Here is a 20,812-nt window from a genome sequence, read left to right on the forward strand (position 1 = left end):
ATTGTACGCTTTCTATTTCGTGCAGAAACGAAACGATTCACTTTCTAATCAAATTAATGGTTTAGGTACAACTTCGATATCCTGAAACATACTACACAGAACGCCCGCAAATGTTACTAATTTCCCACACGAATGAAATCATAATGCCTCAAAGACGATCAGTCGCGCCTACATTGCAAATGTTAAACACCAAAATGATTTCTACAGGGTTCACCACTAAGCAGAGCAGATTTACGTGCCGTTAACGTCAATCTGTGCGACATGTGTTGCATCCTGTCGGCTAAAGTGCCTAGCAATGATGACCCCACCCTCGCCGACAAGGAGGCTATCCTCGCGTCCCTTAATATCAAGGCTATGACCTTCGACGACACGATTGGTGTGCTCAGCCAAGGTAATTATCTTCTTGATAATCTTTCTAATTGGAAGGACTAACTTCTGACGCGTTTAACTGTATTCTCTCACCTGTATACAATTAAATCTTAAGTGGCAATTCCAGCAAATAATGAGCAAGGTAATTTGACCGCAGTTGGCAGCCCGATCGTTTTACAGCGGCGAGGATCCGTTTATGGAGCAAACGTGCCAATGATAACAGGTATCCAAGCCAAACCTAGTCCGTCTCGTCGAGGAGTATCGACGTAGCTATAACGATAACTGTTTTCTTCTCAGAACTTGTAAATGATAGCAACGTGCAGTTCCTTGACCAGGACGACGACGATGATCCGGACACGGAACTCTACCTCACCCAACCCTTCGCTTGCGGTACTGCCTTCGCCGTTAGCGTGTTAGATTCGTTAATGTCGACGGTTAGTGTTTGCTGAAAAAAACAAAGAATCAATATAACTTAGATTAGACGAGAAATACTCCACTGAATACTAAGCAAACGATTCCACAGAATTCGCGACTTTAATAATGTAGGTACATAGGTGAACGAACAGGTAAATATCAAGATACAAGAGTTCTCTACTATATAGTAGTATACTTAAGGCTGAAATTAATTGTACAACACGACGACTTATGTTCGACAATGCTACAGCTAATATCTGTGACTGTGCGACAGCGTTCACAACTCGAACACAACTCACGACAGCTCGCAATTCGATCGATGTTTTAAGTACGATGCAATGGCCTTAATTTAACAGGGTGTGTCTACATTTAAGCTGGATACCGAGATGAACCATCGTAGAGTCATTCTCCTCGCTTGTTCGTGCTATTCCGTTTACGAAATAGAAAGTGCGAGCGAACGTGGTATTTAGATGTTTGTGTTTCATCGATACACTACGTTGTTCGATAAGTTTTGTCGTTCGAATGAAACTTATCGAACAACCTATCAGTCATGTCTACCCAACTGAGAGTTATCTCTTTGCGATGATTCGTTCCTGCCTTAGCCTGTAGACTGGGTAACTTTGTAAATGTTCGTGGAGAAAGAAAAATAATGACGTACTTTGTACCAGTACAAATATTAAAATAAAGATAGAGATTTTAGAAAGAAACAAAAAAAATATGTAGAAATGAAGAAACATTGAAAGTTGACTCGTTTTCCCCAGTTAACAGGTTAAACCATTATTTCGAGGTAGATGCCACGCTGCAGAAGCTGTGTCATAGTTTGCCCTCGCTTGTCGCACGATGCTTTTTACAAACATATGTGTAGTTAAGCATATATGTAGTTTATCTGTTTTAAGAATACACCTGCAGAAAGTTGCTATTAAACTTTGTCGCAATTGTTACATTTGCTGAACGCATGTAGACATTTATTGTACTGAACAGCACACCCAATTTGAGCTATCATTATTGCGAGGTATTCGCTTCTATAGCTATTGTAATCGCTTTCGCGTTAAAATTGTGGCTGAAAAGAACCAATCTCCATTTCATTCAATACAATTTAATACCACTACAAATTAATCGAAACGCTTAATTGGCAGCCAAGACCTTTTATTCGATACTTATTTTTATTCCCTGCTAAAGGTAATACACAAATATATCGAGTAAAACAATTAGAAATTCGACTCACAAAATATTTTACGATCTCCTGTAATAGAAATATTCCATCTACTAATTTACTCGCTATTTGATTTATTATTCAAACAAACAGACTTTACCAAGGTAGACTGACAGGCCCACGTTTCTTCAAGTCGTCGTATTTACTATCGGATATTTATTGGATTATAGAATAATTTATTACAATCCATGAAACGGTTACTGTTAACGATTAAATGGAAAAAATATCAATTTCTATAGAAATAATTGAAAGGTAAAAAATAAAACAGAACACTGAATGTGAATTGAAATAGTTTTCAATTTTGTTACGTTAAAAACTCGTGTACTTAAAGACAAGCTAATTTGAAAACTGTTGCGCAAAATCAACGTTCAAAATAATCCATCGTGTTTTAATTACCGTGTATTTCGAGTTATAATTAAAAATAGATCGAGAAGGACCGTACTTGATTCCTTTTTGAGCTTCTCTCTCGCTCGTTTCGACATCTTTCAACTGTTGTGGCAAGTGGGGTAGAAGCTGACGTTGATGGATGTGACAGTGGTGCACCATTGCACTTGCTCCTGCTAAATTAGTATGCGTGCCAGTCTTTTAACGTAACGGGCAGATACCGACATCTGTTCGAGTCATTTTTTAATTTTGTCACTTTAACTGCTGTGAGTTAATCAGTGTCGTGTTATAGAAAACCTCTATCCATCAGTCGTTAGTGCAATTAAAAGTCGGTTTAGAACTTGTAACTACCCTTTCGATGCACATGTTTAATAAACAAATGCGCAACAGTAGCAGAGATGGGAAAAATTAGTTTTCATAATGGATAAAAGTTTCGACGAATAAAAAATCAACAACTTTTTATCCGTTACCCGATAAATAGAAATTAGAAATATTTCACAATAAAAATTTAATTCCCATCGAATAGATAGTTAAAATCTTTCGTTCCAATAATTTTGTTCATCTCTAGACAGTAGGTGGTTCGTCTCGGTGTTGATCCGAAGTGTAGATGTATCTTTGCCTCTGCACAACACACTGATACCACACGTTTACAAATTTCCATGCTGCACGTAATTATAAGAATTGAAAGAACAATTCAATTAAAGAGAACGTGGACCGAGTCGAGTAATTTTGGCTCAATCGGAAACCTCGTGACTCGTAGTTTCTTTACGGATCGATCTTTCCGTTTCCGTGCAACACATGGTGTGTGTGAATTTAAAAAAATGGTCACAGCGGCCTAAATCGTACGTAATACCGATTTAAAACGAAATAAAGAAGGTGTTCGTATCCAAATTATTGAACTGCAAAATATAGTATGTACAGAGTGTTCCAAAATATATGGGTATAACTTTAGAGGCAAATTCAATATATTCGAGTATGAAAAATAGTTGGTATAAACATGTATCCGATTTGACCTTGTTTTCGAATTACAACTATTTTTGTATTACGTCAGTTGTTCAACTATCTTTACAGAAATTGTTTGAAGTAGGCACTTCGTAGATTTAAACACATAACAATGTTTATGTAGTAGTTAACAAGGTCCTGCACGCGACAAGAAACGTTAATTATATAATAAAAAAAAGAAAATAGAAACGATTGTAACCGAAAAACAAGGTTATGTACTTACATGCACTTTTTTCATTATTTTCATGTGTTGAATTTACCTCTGAAATTATGCCGATATGTTTTAGAATATCTTGTATAATTATTAAAAAAAAATTATTATCGCAGTTTTTTCAAACTTATTTTAATTAATTTACGTACCGAAGAAGATCTAATATTCAAAAATCGATGAGGTTTAAATAAAACTACTTATACCAGACCTTGTACAAATTGCTTTGTACCAACGAGCAAGTACACGAGCCATTATTTTGCGTCGAATAGTTTTCTCGACAGTCCTAATTATCACCTAAATTACTCGAGTTGTCCAAACTCATACGTACATGAAAAGTTCAATCACCCAAAGGCAATAATAACAACGCCTGTGTGTTTCAAGTGACGCCATAACTCTGTTCACACTTTCCAGGCACCACAACAACGATACATATTCTATCATAAAAAAATGTTCCTAATGCTCGCATTAATTTCGTATATATGCATTATTACAGACGTATTTTAACCAAAATGCGCTGACTTTGATCCGGTCGCTAATCACTGGAGGAGCAACGCCCGAGTTAGAATTAATCCTGGCCGAGGGAGCAGGTTTAAGAGGCGGTTACAGGTAAATTGCGCTTAGGGTCGTTTAAGTCACGCACAGCGTATCATAAAATGGCCGACCATATAGTGGATACAGGTCCACTCGTACCCGAAGAACTTGCTACACATTTTTGTCGTTGAAAACCGAGTTTTTCGGTCAGATCTTTATTTTCATCTGTGAAATTCTGATTTCTAAATATACCGTTATTATTACCTAATGGTTAAAAAAAAAATAATGCATTTACGGTGTACAAATACCATATATCGACTTCTATTACAATTCGCGCAAGAAGCACGTATTTCGTGAATACTGTAAACGTTAAAAATGTTCTTCGAACATTAATCACGTGTTTCTCGACATACGTTATCTTTACCAAGTAGGAGAGCAAAGAACAAGGTAACTAGAGCAGTCTTAACTGTTCGTAAACAGGGGTCCGAGTGGACCCTATCAGTATCGCTCTTAGCACCGAGCAAACGGGGCATTTGCCCCGGCCTTGCACTTGTTGTCAGTTATTATACTTCCACATTTTATAAAAAATAGATCAATGTAATTGTACTAGCCGAGGCATCCGATTCTTTTCAACTTACGTATTTAGAACCATATTATTCTTGCAGTACATTCAAGTTAGAAACTATATCGTCAAAATTGAGGTGAGACGATATTCCTTGTGAAATATAGATTCTTGCGATACCTTGTGTACTGCAACGCAATCGCTAAGGACGACACCGAACCTATGTATTCGTTCAACGAAGAATAATAATATTTCGATGTAACGTTACCTCGAGACATGTTGCATTCCAAATTGTGTCGTTGTTTCCAGTACGGCCGACAGCTTGGCCAACAGAGATCGATGTCGAGTTGGTCAAATCGCGCTGTACGATGGGCCATTGGCCCAATATGGCGAAGGAGGCAAGTACGGTGACCTCTTCGTCGCGGCATTAAAGTCGTATGGAATGCTGTGCATTGGTCTGTACAGGTACAGGTACCGGACTTTTTTCCTTCTCTCGATGGTATTTATTGGATTATTGTACATGAACATTGTACACGTATTTTTATCTCTGAAAGATGTCTCATATGGCTGCTGCAATTACTACACTGCCGTTAATTATCTTTTACCGTACCATTCTCTCGTACTTACTATGTGACTTTTGATTTTTTGCCGCATACTTTTACATTTTGCGTTTTTTGCACCACGAACAAACCAAAAAAAAAAAAAAAAACAAAACAAACAAAGCGAAACGCCGATCGTAAGTTGCCTTCATCCAACAAATACCTATCATTTTTTACGATTGTCTTTGTGTCATCTATTTGTTTAGTGCTTAGTTACTGTTGCCAGCATTTAATTTAGTTTAGTTTAGTTCGATCGTACATTGTGTATTTAGTTTAGTCCGTAACTATTGCCAGCTGCCGATCGTCACGCCGTTAATATCTCGTTAAATATTTTAGGTTTCGAGACACAAGCTCGTCGTGCGATGCATCGTCTAAACGATACGTCATCACGAATCCTCCAGACGATTTCACGTTATTACCTACAGATCAGGTACTAAATTATTTTCAATTCATTCGTATAATTTCAAAATTCTATTCACTATGTCGTCCGAATGTAAAGAAGCGTATGCACTTACACTGTCCTTGGACCGAAATCGCTCGTAAATACTTTAATGCTCGATTTCTTTTTTTGTACATCAATCGTAAAACTTTGTATCGCGTATTGAAAAGAAATGATAGAAAAATACATACATTATCACGCTATTATGCTTACATAGCAGATATACCGTGTGTACACAGTATTCTACAATAATGATCGTAGAAATTGCATCGTTCCTTAAAAATATCGTTTGTCAAATACACGAATACACTGTAAATGCGACAGTTACTACTGAATTGTTTCATTCTAATAAATTATCTTTTGTAATTAATTCTAATCAATTATGTTCAATATATAATAACGCGAACTACTCGTGTTTAACAGTTAAAAAAGAAACGTTGACAATTTTAATAGAATGCAGTTTCCATAGATACTACTGTACAAGTAATACTATTAACATCGCTTGTTCAGTGATATCATAAGTAACTGTAAACCAAAGTTTAAGAGAAATCCTATTTAAACAATTGTCTTTTCCTTGGTGTGTATGTGTGCGTGTCTTTTTCTCGACAAGTGGATAACGTGTTGTTCGTTTGTTTGACAATCGCCAGGTTTTCGTGCTAATGCAGTTCGATCCAGGTCTCGAATACAAGCCAAGCAGAGGTGCAAGAGGAAAGGACGACGCCTCCTGACTGTTGCTGTGTAGCGCCCTCACCGACGGACCTTATTCCTATATATAATCGTACAAAGGAAGCCATCATGCCGTCCGTCATCCCTACGGATCCATCTAATCTTCGTTGGCTGGCATCTTGGTACGACATCGCGTGTCCTCAACGAATTATCGCAAACCCCGTCCATAGAGCAAGTCATCAGCACGTCCGTTTTTTCCGCTGGTCACGTGTTGCCAGCGATGTTTTCTCGATACAATCGCAGCTGGATCAGTTTCCCTTCATAGTGTCCGCAGTATTCTTCGTTACCTTGTTACTCATTGCTGCGTGATTCATTTTTTACATCGTGACCGAACATTTTTACGTTGAGACGTGGTCGTAGCAAATACAGGAAACAAACATCGTGACGCATGGGTTAAAGAAATAAAGGGAGATGAAGTAAAGATGATGAGGGAAGTGACGAAAAATGAAGATCTGCGATGTGACGGAAGGAACAAGCGAAGGGAAACGGGAAGCGGCATGGTGAAACGTGGTCCGAGGGTAGCTACACGTTACGCTCTCATAAATCTTCGTAAGATATAAAAATTATATCGCCTTCCGCGGAAAGGCAATATACGGACTGAACGGCTTACCGTGAAGAGTAAAACTGTGTGATTAAATCCCCCTCCCCATCCCTTCAGAATAAAGTACAGAGGAGAAGAGAAATATATACATAAAAAAAAAAAAAAAAAAACAATGCGAAGCAAGCAGCTTAACTTTAAACGCTTGAGAACATCTTCAAGGCTGATCGCTAAGGAATTGTAATCGCCTTTGCGACTTAACGTATACCATCGCTGTAGCTCATTCAAGATAATGTAAATAGGTACAGAAGAGATGAATATATTGTCGTTCTACAGTAAACTGTAAAAAGAAGAAGAAGATGAAGAAAAAGAAGAAAAAGAAGAAAAAGAAGAAGAAGAAGAAGAAGAAGAAGAAGAAGAAAAAGAAGAAGAAGAAGAAGAAGAAGAATACGAAGGAGACGAAGAAGACGAAGAAGATGAAGATGAAGAAGATGAAGAACAAGGAGAAACGTGGAAAATACAGAAAAGATATTGAAAATTTATTCAGATCAATTTCATCAAGACATTTCTGTCCTTAAACGTAAAAAAAAGCATTGTTCACTTCGCAGGGCAGAGTCATGTGTTCGTCTCTCATATCGTGATTTTGTACCTTGCCTTGTCTGCAAAAGAAAAAATACGTATGCATATATGTACATGTATGTGTATACATGCATATGCAGGGTGGTCCCTGCAACTGTAACAGACTGCAACTCCTAGCTACAAGACAAAAAAAACTGGTAAAGGAAGATATCGTATGATTTAGTAAAGTCCAACTTACGACCGTTTTTGTCCGGCGTTGCGTCTTTTCTTTCGAAAGCACAAAATGGTTTCTACATCGATCCGTTTTCTCGTGAGTTTCCTAGAAGCAAGGTAACCGAGGAACGAATTACCTCGAAAGATTTTTGAAATTTTTTTACGTCGGACGTTTACTTTCTACCGTAACACGTATTATGTATTTTCAAATAAGGTTCCATTCCATCGTTCGTGGTGTCGTTAGAATTTTCATAATCGTCGTTTGATATTCGTATTTCGGCAGTTTAGTATTGCGTTCGAATAATCGTGTTCGTATCGAGTAAACAGAATCTAACATATGAGACTACGTGTTCGCCTCGACCGTTTGTTCTCGTAGTTTCATCGAGTATTGCTATTTCTGCTTGTTTTGGTACTTCGACGTATAGTCAAATGCAAAAAAAAAGAAAAACGAAAAAAAGAAACCAATCGAAACAAAACAAAAGGCACGTTCATTGTTCAACGAAACGAGTATAAGTGCATCGGTGTGTCTAGAAAAGGACTAATGTTGCGAGAGATAGATTTTACTAAATTATACAATATATTTCTCTGGTTTTCTTCTATCTTAGATTAAAAGAAAGACTATGATTTGTTTTGGTTGCAAGCATCACCTTGTATAGTTAGTTTTAGATCGTATCACTTGCAAATGATGTGCCGAGATATAATAGAGTGCGTGTGAACGGGAGTGCGGAGCTACGTGTAACCTTTACCTCGTGTCTTGTGTTGTGGCTAAGGACGAAAATTTCAATCAAGTACTTTGTACAGGTTCTATACATAAACGTATATATATGTATTTATACAAACACATGTATATATATATTTATAATATATATATTTATACATATATATATACATGATAAAAGACCCTTTTCCACACGATTTTGAGTATAAATCGACTATATATTGATATATATATAAATTATAGGTATATATGCACATATGTGTGTATACATAGACACTCTCTCTTTTATATATTTTTGTGAAACTCACGTATGTGTATATACGAATGTACATATATACATACATTCATATACGTATACAGATGTGTATGTATGCATGTATATCCATATGTATATGTATACATACATGTATGTATATATACATATAAGGATGAATGGAAGTATACATACGTAAGGAAAATACACGGATACACCTATACACGAATACTTCTTCGCTTTCTCTCTCTCTCTCTCTCTCTCTCTCTCTCTCTCTCTCTCTCTCTCTCTTTCTTTATCTGTGAAGCTCTCTCGATCTATCTCTCTATCTATCTCTCTATTTTTCTCTTTATCTATCTCTCTATTTTTCTCTCTATCTATCTCTTTATCTATCTCTCTATCTTTCTCTCTATCTTTCTCTCTATCTTTCTCTCTATCTTCCGCTCTATCTTTCTCTCTATCGCTATCTATCTCTATCTCTCTCTGGCACTCGCGCGCCCTTTATACGCGCATGTGTGCGCTAACACACGAATTCGAAATACGCACAGGTAATAAACACACACGTACGAAGCCATACGGGAGTATGTGCGCGCACGGGTGTACACGCATGCTCATTCACGTGAAAAAAAAAGAGAAAAAAGAAACAAAAAAAAAAAACAAGGTCACAACGATACAAAAATTCACAGGCACATGCGCCTAAACGAGATCACCCGACGAAAATGCACGAAGAGACAAGGACGGATAATGATGGATAAATCTAGGGGGAGCGATTCGTGCGCGGCCGAACGACAATACACGGAACTGTTGGGAAGTGCAACGTAGGAGAATAAACGAAAACAAAAAATAAAGAAATAAATAAAGAAATAAATAAAAAAAAAAAAAAACAGAAAGAAAGAAAACGGGGGAAAAAAACACAAAACAGAACAAAGAAGAGGGAGAAGTGGAAACGAGAAGGTTGCGTGACAACGATCGCCACGAGATACAGGCGCGTCGAGTGCGTCGAGACCGCGCGCCCGATCGTGATCGTCGTGGCATATTCGGCTTAGAATTAAATCGAACGAAATGCGCGCAGACGGAACGAAGCGAATTTACCGTGAAGAGAAGAGAATACAAGTATGTATATATAGCTGTGGTAGACGCTGCCGTGTATCGCGATTACGAGTCGCCGCCGCCGCCACCGCCGTTGCTGCTGATTGCAATATTCATGTGCACCATTCACTGCCACTGCAGTTCGTGTTTTATCGTTGTATATAACTTTCTATGTACGGGGCTCGATTGAGGCGAGTAGGGCTCTCGTCGAACGCAAAGAGAAGGCGCAGCGTCAGCCGCACAAAATGTCGTCCGTACTCCTGTTCTATAGCTCTTTTCTTCGTTCCCTATTATGTTTCTTTTCTTTTCTTTTTTTCTTTTTTCAATTCTTTTTCGCAATATTTTCTTTCGGATTCGTATCGATTCTCTCGATCCACGAAGATCTTTTAGTCGTTCGATTTTTCGTTTCGGCGATGTATGTACGATTAAATAAGAAATCGCGTTCCTGTTACCGACTGCAGATCCCACGATGAAGGTATCGACGGAAACGAAAGATGGCTACTGACGCGCTTTCGGCTCGGTTAGTCCTTTTATCGGGGTCAAATGACAAACGTTTTTTGTAATTTCGTTCATGTGAGTGTAAATGTTTGAAAGTTTTATACGGATTGATTCCAATCGCGATGAATTCTGATTACAATGCAAACACTCGACAAACGAGGCGGTCGAGTCGCTAGAAAAACTTGACGATTACATTTCGTACAATCGCGGTGAGCAAGGAATCTTCTGACCGCGCAACTTATCGTAGATACTAATTTCTTCGTTCGATACGTTTGTCTCGATTACACGTGCGATATCTACCGGTCGATACAGTTGCTCGATTAATTGTATTCTTCTGTGTTTGTAGTACTGCTGGAAAGACCATCGAAGTTGTTTCGTTCGAATGAAACAGTACTTCGAGATTGATTTCACGCGAGACAGATCAATGTATTAGAAATATTTATTTGAAATGCTGTAATTCGAATAATAATTTCGGAAAGGAACCATTCTTACGCTATAATTTTTGAAATCCGTGCGCATGGATCGAAACATTTCAAATATTATTTCCTCCGGAATATTGTTTAATATGGAAAGTAACCGAAAGGGTATGCGTCGAAACAAATATGCATTTATGTGTATCCGAAGCAACCGTTGAATTTATATTGACTAACGAGAAAACTGTTAAAAAAGAAGTTATTTAACGAAAATAGCTTCGTGTATTTGTGCACACTCGCGTATACAATGTATATGTATAGATTTATTTACATATAACTAAATATCGAATCAATTATATTAAATAGATTGTGTGCGAATTCGTGGAGATAGTATTCAACAAAATTTCTTTGCACGTACAAATTAGGAAGACGTTAATTTTTTATTCGTTTATTAAGAGTTTCCAAAGAGCGATACAACACGCTTCGAATTTTTTCTTTTAGATCCGCAGAGTCAAATAAATATTTCAAACTAGTTTTTATTTTCCTGTAACGTGTACAGAAATGATCATTTCGTACCGAAAAATGGATGATTCGAGTGCAGTTTACATAAACAATTCCTGTTCTTTGTTTCGAGTACTTCTTTGTCCAGCACTGCTACTACGACAGCGTTCGAACTATCAAATCGCATTAGAATTCAAAAGATAGGTGGCGTTCAACCCCATTGGGTAACGCGGTAAACTGAAGAACAGACCACGAGCGGTTATGGAAATTGAGAATCGTTTTCGTTAACGGAACAATAGTGTTTCACGCGTATAGCGATTCGTTGCAGCGATCGGATTCTCTCTTTCCTATTTTCTGTTAGTCGACATCGCTTCGCGTCAACCATCGAGAAATCCTTTGACAACAAAGAAAAGAAGAGTAGTATAGTATATTCAAAATGGACGAACGAAGTTTAGTCTACGGTGAAGTCAACGAAAGAATCGAGTCGCGAAACACGTTGGTTGACCTGTTGAGAACAAAAACGGGCAAAATTTTATTCGAATAAAACACAACGAATAAAACTAACATATAGCAATTTATTCGCAACGTTTACTCAATTGGAAAATTAGATTTTTATTTGCTCATTACGAAATATTTATTTCATTCTATGATCCAAAGTTGCGTATCTTTTGTTTCTTGTTTAAAATTTTTACGTAAATATAAATTTTGCCCCTTTGAAAACTTTCTACTTTCTACTGGCTTGACTAGTGGTTAACGATTCGACAGCATTCAATGAAAATTAACGATGAATATCGTACGAATCTTTGTTTTTACCAGAATATTTTACGAAGTGAACGTAATAATAGTGAAAGTAATAAAAAAAATAATACTAATAAAAAGTTGGATGAAATCAATCGAAACGTTCTCAATTGACAACCATGATATCGTGAAACGTTTCAAGTACTTTATTAGATACGTTTGAAACGGTCGAGGTATCTACATTATGGTAACTCCTCGATAAAAGTCGCAGACTCGGGTCCACTCGAAGACTTATAACGAGTATAGCAGACGATGTTATTCCAAGGATTAACCTTTTTCACCTGGACCCATGCTTGAACGTATAACGTTTAACGAAGAAAATAAACGGAATACGTCAACAGTTAACGAAACAGAACAATAATGAGCAAGTCGCGCATCACATGCACTCGATGGTCGAAATTTCGAAATAAAAATGTTTATATTTTTCATTATATCATTGCGAGAATATTATCAATATGTTATCGAAGTTTTTCCGATGAAAATCAATTCAAACTCGATTTTGTTCCGACTGGTTTTAATTATACGTTACACAAATCATTTCTAAACAATTTTAAATTACGAATAATTAAAAATAGTCCAAAGATAGTCGCGTTTGGACTTATTTTCATTGGAAAAACCTCACCAGTCTATCTATAGTAGTCTCACGAAGATATAATCACAAATATAATATTCCAATGTTCATTATTGTATAAGATTAAATCGCTCTCGTATGGAATAATTACGAAACTTTTGTCGAGGTAACACATTCCGACTTTTAACGAGGAGTTCTTGTAGCGATTACCTGGAACATTTTCCACCAGCCAAGTCAAAAACTTTCGTTGAGTCTGTCGTTGACGTTCGAAGCTGAGAAATTGGTATTCTCCGCGAAAGAGTTACAACCTCACTAAAGAGTTAGAAACTTGAAACGGAGTTTCGTTCCTCTGATGAAATTCGATTTCTCGAAATGCGGGAGGTGGTGTCGCAGGAAAGAAAAATTCGTATACCGTGAATGGTAAAACGTAACCACGAATCGCAATCGTGCTGTTTCGTCTACGAAGAAAAGTGAAAGGTCTGTTTGCACGAGTCGAATTTATTTACGTCGAATTACTTTGGCAATTGTAGAAACAACATTTAGAACCGCGTACACCAGGATAGAAGACACTCCGATGAGCCTGCCTCGCCTTGCTGCGATTATATACGAAACAAAAAATTCGTGCGTTAAATTTTGTGGAAGCGGTGCATTAAGTGACAAAAGAAAAATAATGAAATTTGTCGGAGCCTTGTGTAGAATTTTAGATGATCGATCGAGATTTGTGTCGCGTGGGACGAGCCAGGCGATAGAATTTTACTTCGTGAAAGCGTGAATGTTCCTAAACTTCGATGTGTCTACCCATTCTTGCCGTTTTACGTTTTCTTTTTCTTTTCTTTTTTCTTTTCTCTCCTTTTTCTTTTTTCTTTCTTTCTTTCTTTCTTTTCGCTCGTTTTCCCTCAACTGTACGACATCGTAGATGCGTTACAATGCCCGTTTACGTACGATACAAACGGAGAGAATCAACGATCGTTCTTTACACATGATTTCTTTCACTCTCTGGACGGGAAACTCGTGCCTAGCTGCTCGCAAGATACAAATTATTCATGCACTCTCTTTAATAATTAAATCATGCACCGATTCAATCGATATCATCCCCCGTAATCGTATTCTCATGCGTCGCACGAATACACGCGGCGCATTTGTGTGTATGTGGAACGTGTGTATCTAAACGAAGTATATATAATTAACGATAAAGAAACCCACAAAAAATATGATGAAGAACAAAACAAATCGAACGAAATACCAAAATAATTTGAAATATATATGAGAATTATAAAATGTATAAAGAGAAAATTAAGGCACGCTGAGCGTACGCCACCTTCGATGCCTCATTGACCTCATCTAATGCTTTTTTATCTGTACATTTACAATTTGTGTACCAATGAGGAACGTTGTTTAATCATGTTGTTGATGTTATTGTTAAAGAATGAGATTCAATATTGTACATAACTATATATTCATTATAATTGATGATATAAATAATTATATACATAAAAGTAAACTCCAGAGCCCCCTTATGCCTCACATTTCAACGAGCGAATTCACGTCATTTTTTAATAAAAAAACAGGTACTTTACAAGCATGGCTTGAGGAGGACGAGACCGTCAGCGTGAGAACACCCAACTCTGATTGTCGATTAATAATAATTTCCTTTCAACGAATGTTTTGTTCCTTGTTAATGCCATCTCACGCTGACGGAGTAATCCATACTCTCATGATTTTGAATTCGTTACATTCGTACTTACAATAATTACCGTTAATATCTCTTTACGTTCCCATTTTTCTATTTTATAATATATATATATGCAGGTAAGTAGAAGCATTATTATACAGCACACTTGATACTTCAACATATTCTATCGGCAACCCAAAGTGCAGTGTTTTTACTAAAAATAGTAAAATAATTTTCTATGTTAATTACTCTAACGTGTTTCATTTGCAATATAAATTACAGTGTTTTTAAGAACGGCGGATAAATAATTCTTTATGCTTTCTGTAAATTCTCAACGTATTTTATCAGCAATATAAATTGCAGAGTTTTCAATAACGGTAGTAAAATTTCTCTGTTATTTATTTCAACGTATTTTATTTGCAGTATAAATTACAGTGGTTTTAACAATGGTAATAAAATAATTCTAACAATATTAGCTGAGTTTAACCTAAGCGTGTTGATCGCGTATAAGTTCCGTGTAATCGTACAACTTCGTTGAAAATCAGTACTCGTTTTAACAGCGTCTGCTAAAACTCGTTCTATTGGTTATCTTCGTGAGTAATTACTGTCTTCGAGACAGTGTCTTGAACAGATAACAGTTGCATCGTTAATTGCATAGTTTCTTTCACGACGAATATCAACGACTTGGTACTTAAAACTCTACAACCGATGAAACGTTTCTAGCTACAAATCCATAATCGTATAACAAGGAATCATTAAATAATACGTAATGCTCGCCTACTTTTTTGCACGACTACGAGCTATGATATAACATCGATGGAGATATTCGTTTGCGAGGATCGACACGACATTAACGAAGATTTTCATAAATCCAACCGTCAAAATGAATGACCTTCTCCAAATTGCTGATCTCGATAGAATGACTCGCGAGAATTTAACTATTTTCGTATTACAAATTACATGTATTGTTGAACTAACGTTATACATTTTAATCTTCGTGTTTACGCAGGACTATTGGGACTACCTCTCGCTTTGCTGATTGCTCACTTTCCAAGTTAGCGATTGGGATTGGCATCGCATCTCTGACAGCTACACTGAAAAGAAGTCCTAATATTCATTGTATCGATTCAACCCGATCGTCTGATTTTTATTATCCGGCTACGTAATCGTACAACTCTAACAGAGCTTCCAGTATTCTGGCTCGATATTCGGGGACGTTTTTCAGCTGTTCGCGAATCAGAGGTGTTCTGTCTACGTAGAGAACACTCTCTAAAAGGTGCGACTCGTCGGCAAAGTACTTGCTAGCCGCGCTAGGTTCCAACAGCATGATAGGTATGTTCAAGACTCCGTGAAGGATGCACATCAACCGCAGATCTTCGATCGATTCGATAAACTCGTTCCAGGGGAACACCGTGGAAATGTCTAGGTTAGCTTCTTGCAAAGCGTCCGCCATTGACTCGCGATAAATTTTGAATAGCTCTTCGCTGTGTTCTTCGCGCAGCTGCCTGGTCGTAGTGAATTGAAGGAAACACAGGATGTCATGAGCAGGTGGATTGTACCTGGAAGAGAAAAGAATTTGCTCAATGTGAAATTCTATCGTTTGTTCCCAAATTTGTGTTTCATGGCGAGTTAAGTTTCGATTACAGAATGTATTTAATTGGGAGCATCTAATAGGTTCGATGTAGTGCTGCTCGATAAATTTTATCGAACGACAAAACTTATCGAGCAACCTAGTACTATACTCTAATCTTACGACAAAATTTATTGAACAAGGTAGTACCGTTCAATAAATTTTATCGAACGACAAAACTTATTGAACAAGCTAGTATATATCTTTCTTGCTGATGGGTGTAAGAAAAACTGGTGAGAATGTTACTTGCGCTTTAGATACGAGGAGGCGTGTAACATGTGATAGGAAAATTTGTACGCAGTTTTAAATAGGGGAAAGGAGAAGCAGTACGTCGAGACAGAATGTAACCAGAAATCTTAACAGCTGGGTAATAAGAAAACGGAAAAGGTAAAGGAGGACAATAAAGACCGAAACAGATATAACCAAAGTCTCGTTTAATGCGATCGTAAAAAAGACCACATTGCTGATAAGAGTGGAAAATTGTGTATGACACATCGCAATTGACAGGCGACATCTGGTAGCTGTTATAAAAAGCAAGATAGTGGCCGATACGGCAGCGAACATGCTAACTGAATAAAACAGATAAAGGAAGACAATAGGTTAAGAAAGAAACAAAAACGAAAAGAGCGGAAGAACTCGTGTACAGCGGTTAGGAGGGGGAAGAGCGGGTAGCGTAAGATCATTGGACGCACTATGCGAGCGGAAAGACAGAAAAAGATCAATTGGACGAATCGAGAAATTGTAATCGAAGAATTGAAGAAAATGAAGTTTACGATGGAGTTAAAGAAGGAAATAGGAAAAGTAGGAGAACAGACTTGCAGTGTCGGGACAGAAATAGAAGAGATGAAAGAGACATGGAAAACCACGTGATGGTTTCTTCCTATCCAGCCTACAGTAATCTGGAATCCAAGACATGGACCCTCGATCCGGAACGTACTGGTATACTGGGCAAGAAGAGGAACATGGTAACAGCTACCGCTGTAGTTCAATCCCATTAACTGGCTCAGAGTACCGAAGATATTCCATCGTCAACGAAGAATGAAAACGCTTTTGGAATTACTTAAGTCTGTAAAATCCTTACACGCAGTCCCGTGATAAAATTTAAACAATAACGAATCCTTCGTCACACCATCGATAATACTTTCAGTCGAGTTACCTAGCAGTTCTCAATACTGGGCAACTAATGCCTCAAATATGTGCAGGCACTATGCCCCAACAGGCACTAGTTTCCAAAACAACTTTGCCTTTATTCGACATACACATTAAGTGTTACAAAATCGCTCTGCTATATCGAGGAGTACTACCTATATCAATACAAACTAACTTCTTGAGACTCGGGATACACACGATGATACAATCTGAGTCTGCAGAGGTTGCAAACTTCTAACACTGGTATTGTATACCAGCTTGCAAATCTCCTGTTTCATTTTCACCAAAAAAAACGAAATGACTTTCCAAACAACCTAATACAATGATCGAAACCTTTTAAAACCTCTACTGTTTTTGCAGGGCAATATTCAAGTTGATTAACAGCAACTCACACGAAAACTCCAAATTCTACACCGCAATGTAGAATTCACTACACGATAGATGAATGATTAGCTAACTCAACTACTAACACGATAGATGAATCTGTTTAGCTAACTCAAGAAACTTGAGACAAGGCATGTTAACAACCCTGAATTTTTAAGGAGTAAGGAATACTCAACTCTGTAAAACTTTTTATGGAACTCCGTAGCGAAGAAAGCCATGGTGAGGCCTTCGTGAGACTACTATCGATCAAATTATCTTGCAATCATTAATTCTAGGCAACTAGCCTCTCCATTGGGTATACGAAGATAATTCCTCCCAACAGACATTAATTTTCAGAATAAGTTTCCTACATGCTACCCGATGTATACATCAAGGTAGCTTACTATTTTTTATATAATAAATAGACTGCCTCCTTGGAAATTGGAATTTGGGATACACACGATCAGTGAGTGTAACGCTACTGAATTTTATGCATTCACGCTGGACAGTGGGAAGCCTTCTAACCTCGTCTCAGCATGGGCAGTATTCGATTTGATCAACCACAACATACATGGTAAATCCAAACCCTACCACGTGATATGGGAATACTAGCATGTTACACACTCTATGGGCTATTGCACACCCCTTTCCTGTTAACTCGTGCACTATTGGAAACAGTAGGCATGGAAACATCAACGTGAATATTTACAGGCTTGCAAATCGATATTGTATTGACAGTCCCTAGTCCCTTACCCAAGAGGGCAGTGTTCATAAGATCTACATAGCCGGAACAAATAAATACGTTAAATACAATCGATTTATTGTACTCTGAATTGAATTAATATTCCCCTAAATTTTTAAAAAAAGAATACAACGTGGAAAAAAGAGTTCAAGCAACACTTATTCGCATTAATTTCAAAAACATATTAAAACCTCTACTGTTTTTGCAGGGCAATATTCAACTTGATCTGAACCATCTCGCTAGTAAAACGTGTTAAAATACGCATCACGAATCATATTTGATTAAAAATGAAATTTCAAGGGGAATCTGACAGTTTGGAAGCAACATTCAAATTCTGCATTTCCTTGAAACTTTCACTCTTACCTGACCAGTTGAAAATCGATGAGACAGCATTCCGTGGGTTTATTGTCAGAATCGTACTTGTACAAAATATTGTTCGCCCACAAGTCTCCGTGACAAAGTACATTTTTATGTTTCGAGGACGGTAAGAGTTTACCCGTATGGCCGGCACACAAATCAACAATCTTCGCTCTGAATGCCTTCAGCTGGTCCTCGTTCAGGTCAGGCATCTCGTCTACTATCGAAAGTATACCCTTCACAGCAGCCTCGAACATCGCTTTGGAACGACCCTCCTTCAGAGGCCAAAGTGTCTCCTGCATGCAGTGAGAAAACTCGTCGTGCAGGTTCTTCTGGTACACTTCTTCGAAGATGAAAGACTTGGCGTGTAATTTGGCTATCGTTTTCATTAAGATCTTGCAGTGTTCGAAGTCGAACGGTTTGAACTTGTCGGTCATTTCGTAGCCACTGTGGGCCATATCTTCCAGAACTATTACGTCGTTCTCTAACCCGAGGAAACACTCCGGTACGAACCTTTTGTCCGGTCCGTTCAACACTTCTGGAAATACGGTAGTGTACAGAGCGACTTCCTTCTTGAAACTGCCGTATTGTTGAATGAAATCGTACTGAGGGCTGGTCAACGGTGGCGGTATTTTCGTGAAGAAGTTAATGTTCTTCATCTCTAACGGCGACTGTGGATTAGCCACAGTGACCTTCAAGGTGAAATACTGACCCATGTAACCGTTCACCTTTTCAATGGGTACAACTTCGTAGGTGACTACCGAGAAATCCTCCATCGAATCTTTGTGCAGCTTCTTGCGGATTATCTCGAAACACTCCTCGTCTTTGAGAATTTGTTGCGCGCTGAGGTTACGCATCTTTCTAGTTCGCTAGAGCACTTCGATCGGTAAATATTTCCCCTTACTAACACGCGTAAAAGTTTCTAAAAAATATGCAAGAAGATCGAACCTCCTTGATCGTTGGATTATTAACAGTCTCGGAGTCTTGTTTCGTGTCTCTTCTGAAGATTTTCTACGTATTCCTCACGGATCGATAAATTGCTGTATTTTAGAATCTTTGCGCGGTAAATATCACACGAGAGTCATGGTTAACGTTACAGGTGAATATATACGAGCGAAAAATCGAACGTTACTTTTACCAGGATTGCGAACAACGAACGCAATGTACGATATCTCTCGTTTAACCTCGTGCTGTGGAGGATCTCTCAGCTCAGAATATAGATCCGTTCAAGATCAAGATACCTTTATATGTTCACGAAGAACCACGTCACGTGTACGTTACGGATGATAAATAATAGCGCGTACTCGTGTGTCGCGCTATTTTCTTCTTTATTGGCTTTGATTGGGGCTAATATTAGACGCGTTACACCGAGACACGTCCTGCATGAACGGATTTAATGGCTCCTTATTGACACTATTCGTATGAATCGATAAGGAGAGAGTGTACTCGGTTTTTGTTCCGATTGTTAACTGGATATAATTGAGCACCGTTGTCGCGTGTTTCGACAACATAACGAAACGGTCACGTTCAGCACGTGACAACGATCTGGTCAATCGCTCCTCGTACTGTGCTCCTTGAAGCGGTCACGCGAGGTGATTCGAACGTTTCGTTTCGCGACTATACGCATCTCGGATATAGTTTTTCATCGATCGTATTGAACGATGAATTTCCCATGGATGAGTTAGTTACTTTACAATGAGAACATTATCGTAATTGTTGAAATAATTCGATGAAATTACGTCAGATTTGGAATTAATTTAACGGAAGAAACTAGCCCAGGAAAGGTACCTGTTGTAATTTTTAATTTTTCAATTTGAACTCAAATTTTTCATGAAGCGTTTGGTGGGATTCGTCATTAATTGTTAAGTAATAAGGTAAGTGCTCCCAATTTCGACATTCACTAAGTGATCGATCGTTTTCAATTTATTTTATAAGTATGAATAACTGCAGTAAAATATGATACTAGTAATTCTAGAATCATTACTTTGAAAATAACAACGCATGCAAATATCGAGCAGACAACGGTAGCGTTCGCGATAAAAGTGAGACGTGGAAGTTACAAACAATTTTTAGCTTTGTAAATAAACGTATCTTGTGTTTACAATTATAATGTCGGGCATTCGTATATTTTGGTAACAATTAATGGAACATCGACAATACGTCGAATACCTGAATATTAATGACCTATTTTTCGAAAATTTGAATATAAAAGAAGCTATTATTATAAATTATTACTATTCTAAAAATATTATTATATATTTATTTATGTATGTATTTA

General features: G+C 37.7%; 2 protein-coding genes across 51 annotated transcripts in view; one reads left to right on the forward strand and one right to left on the reverse strand.

Annotated features, from left to right (window-relative positions):
- Nucleotides 1-7,121, forward strand: part of Slo (calcium-activated potassium channel slo) — a 149,382-nt gene extending 142,261 nt beyond the window's left edge. For 30 of the 50 annotated variants that reach the window (XM_076315902.1, XM_076315918.1, XM_076315919.1 and 27 more), the window contains 7 exons: nucleotides 208-391; nucleotides 485-592; nucleotides 667-803; nucleotides 4,087-4,199; nucleotides 4,996-5,157; nucleotides 5,622-5,715; nucleotides 6,372-7,121. In XM_076315902.1, coding sequence (XP_076172017.1) covers nucleotides 208-391; nucleotides 485-592; nucleotides 667-803; nucleotides 4,087-4,199; nucleotides 4,996-5,157; nucleotides 5,622-5,715; nucleotides 6,372-6,452 — 879 coding nt within the window. In that variant the 3' untranslated portion in view covers nucleotides 6,453-7,121. The remainder of the gene's footprint in view (nucleotides 1-207; nucleotides 392-484; nucleotides 593-666; nucleotides 804-4,086; nucleotides 4,200-4,995; nucleotides 5,158-5,621; nucleotides 5,716-6,371) is intronic. The other 20 variants (XM_076315951.1, XM_076315945.1, XM_076315906.1 and 17 more) reach the window with 4 other exon arrangements.
- A 7,560-nt stretch (nucleotides 7,122-14,681) lies between these two features.
- Nucleotides 14,682-19,756, reverse strand: LOC143149191 (uncharacterized). Its single transcript, XM_076316353.1, has 2 exons — nucleotides 18,541-19,756; nucleotides 14,682-15,852 (listed from the first exon to the last, which is right to left on the reverse strand). Exons 1-2 carry the CDS (start codon nucleotides 19,389-19,391, stop codon nucleotides 15,444-15,446), a joined length of 1,260 nt encoding a protein of 419 aa, XP_076172468.1. The 5' UTR covers nucleotides 19,392-19,756; the 3' UTR covers nucleotides 14,682-15,443.
- Nucleotides 19,757-20,812: the final 1,056 nt, after the last annotated feature.

Source organism: Ptiloglossa arizonensis, chromosome 7 (assembly GCF_051014685.1).
Source record: "Ptiloglossa arizonensis isolate GNS036 chromosome 7, iyPtiAriz1_principal, whole genome shotgun sequence".
NCBI lineage: Eukaryota > Metazoa > Arthropoda > Insecta > Hymenoptera > Colletidae > Ptiloglossa > Ptiloglossa arizonensis.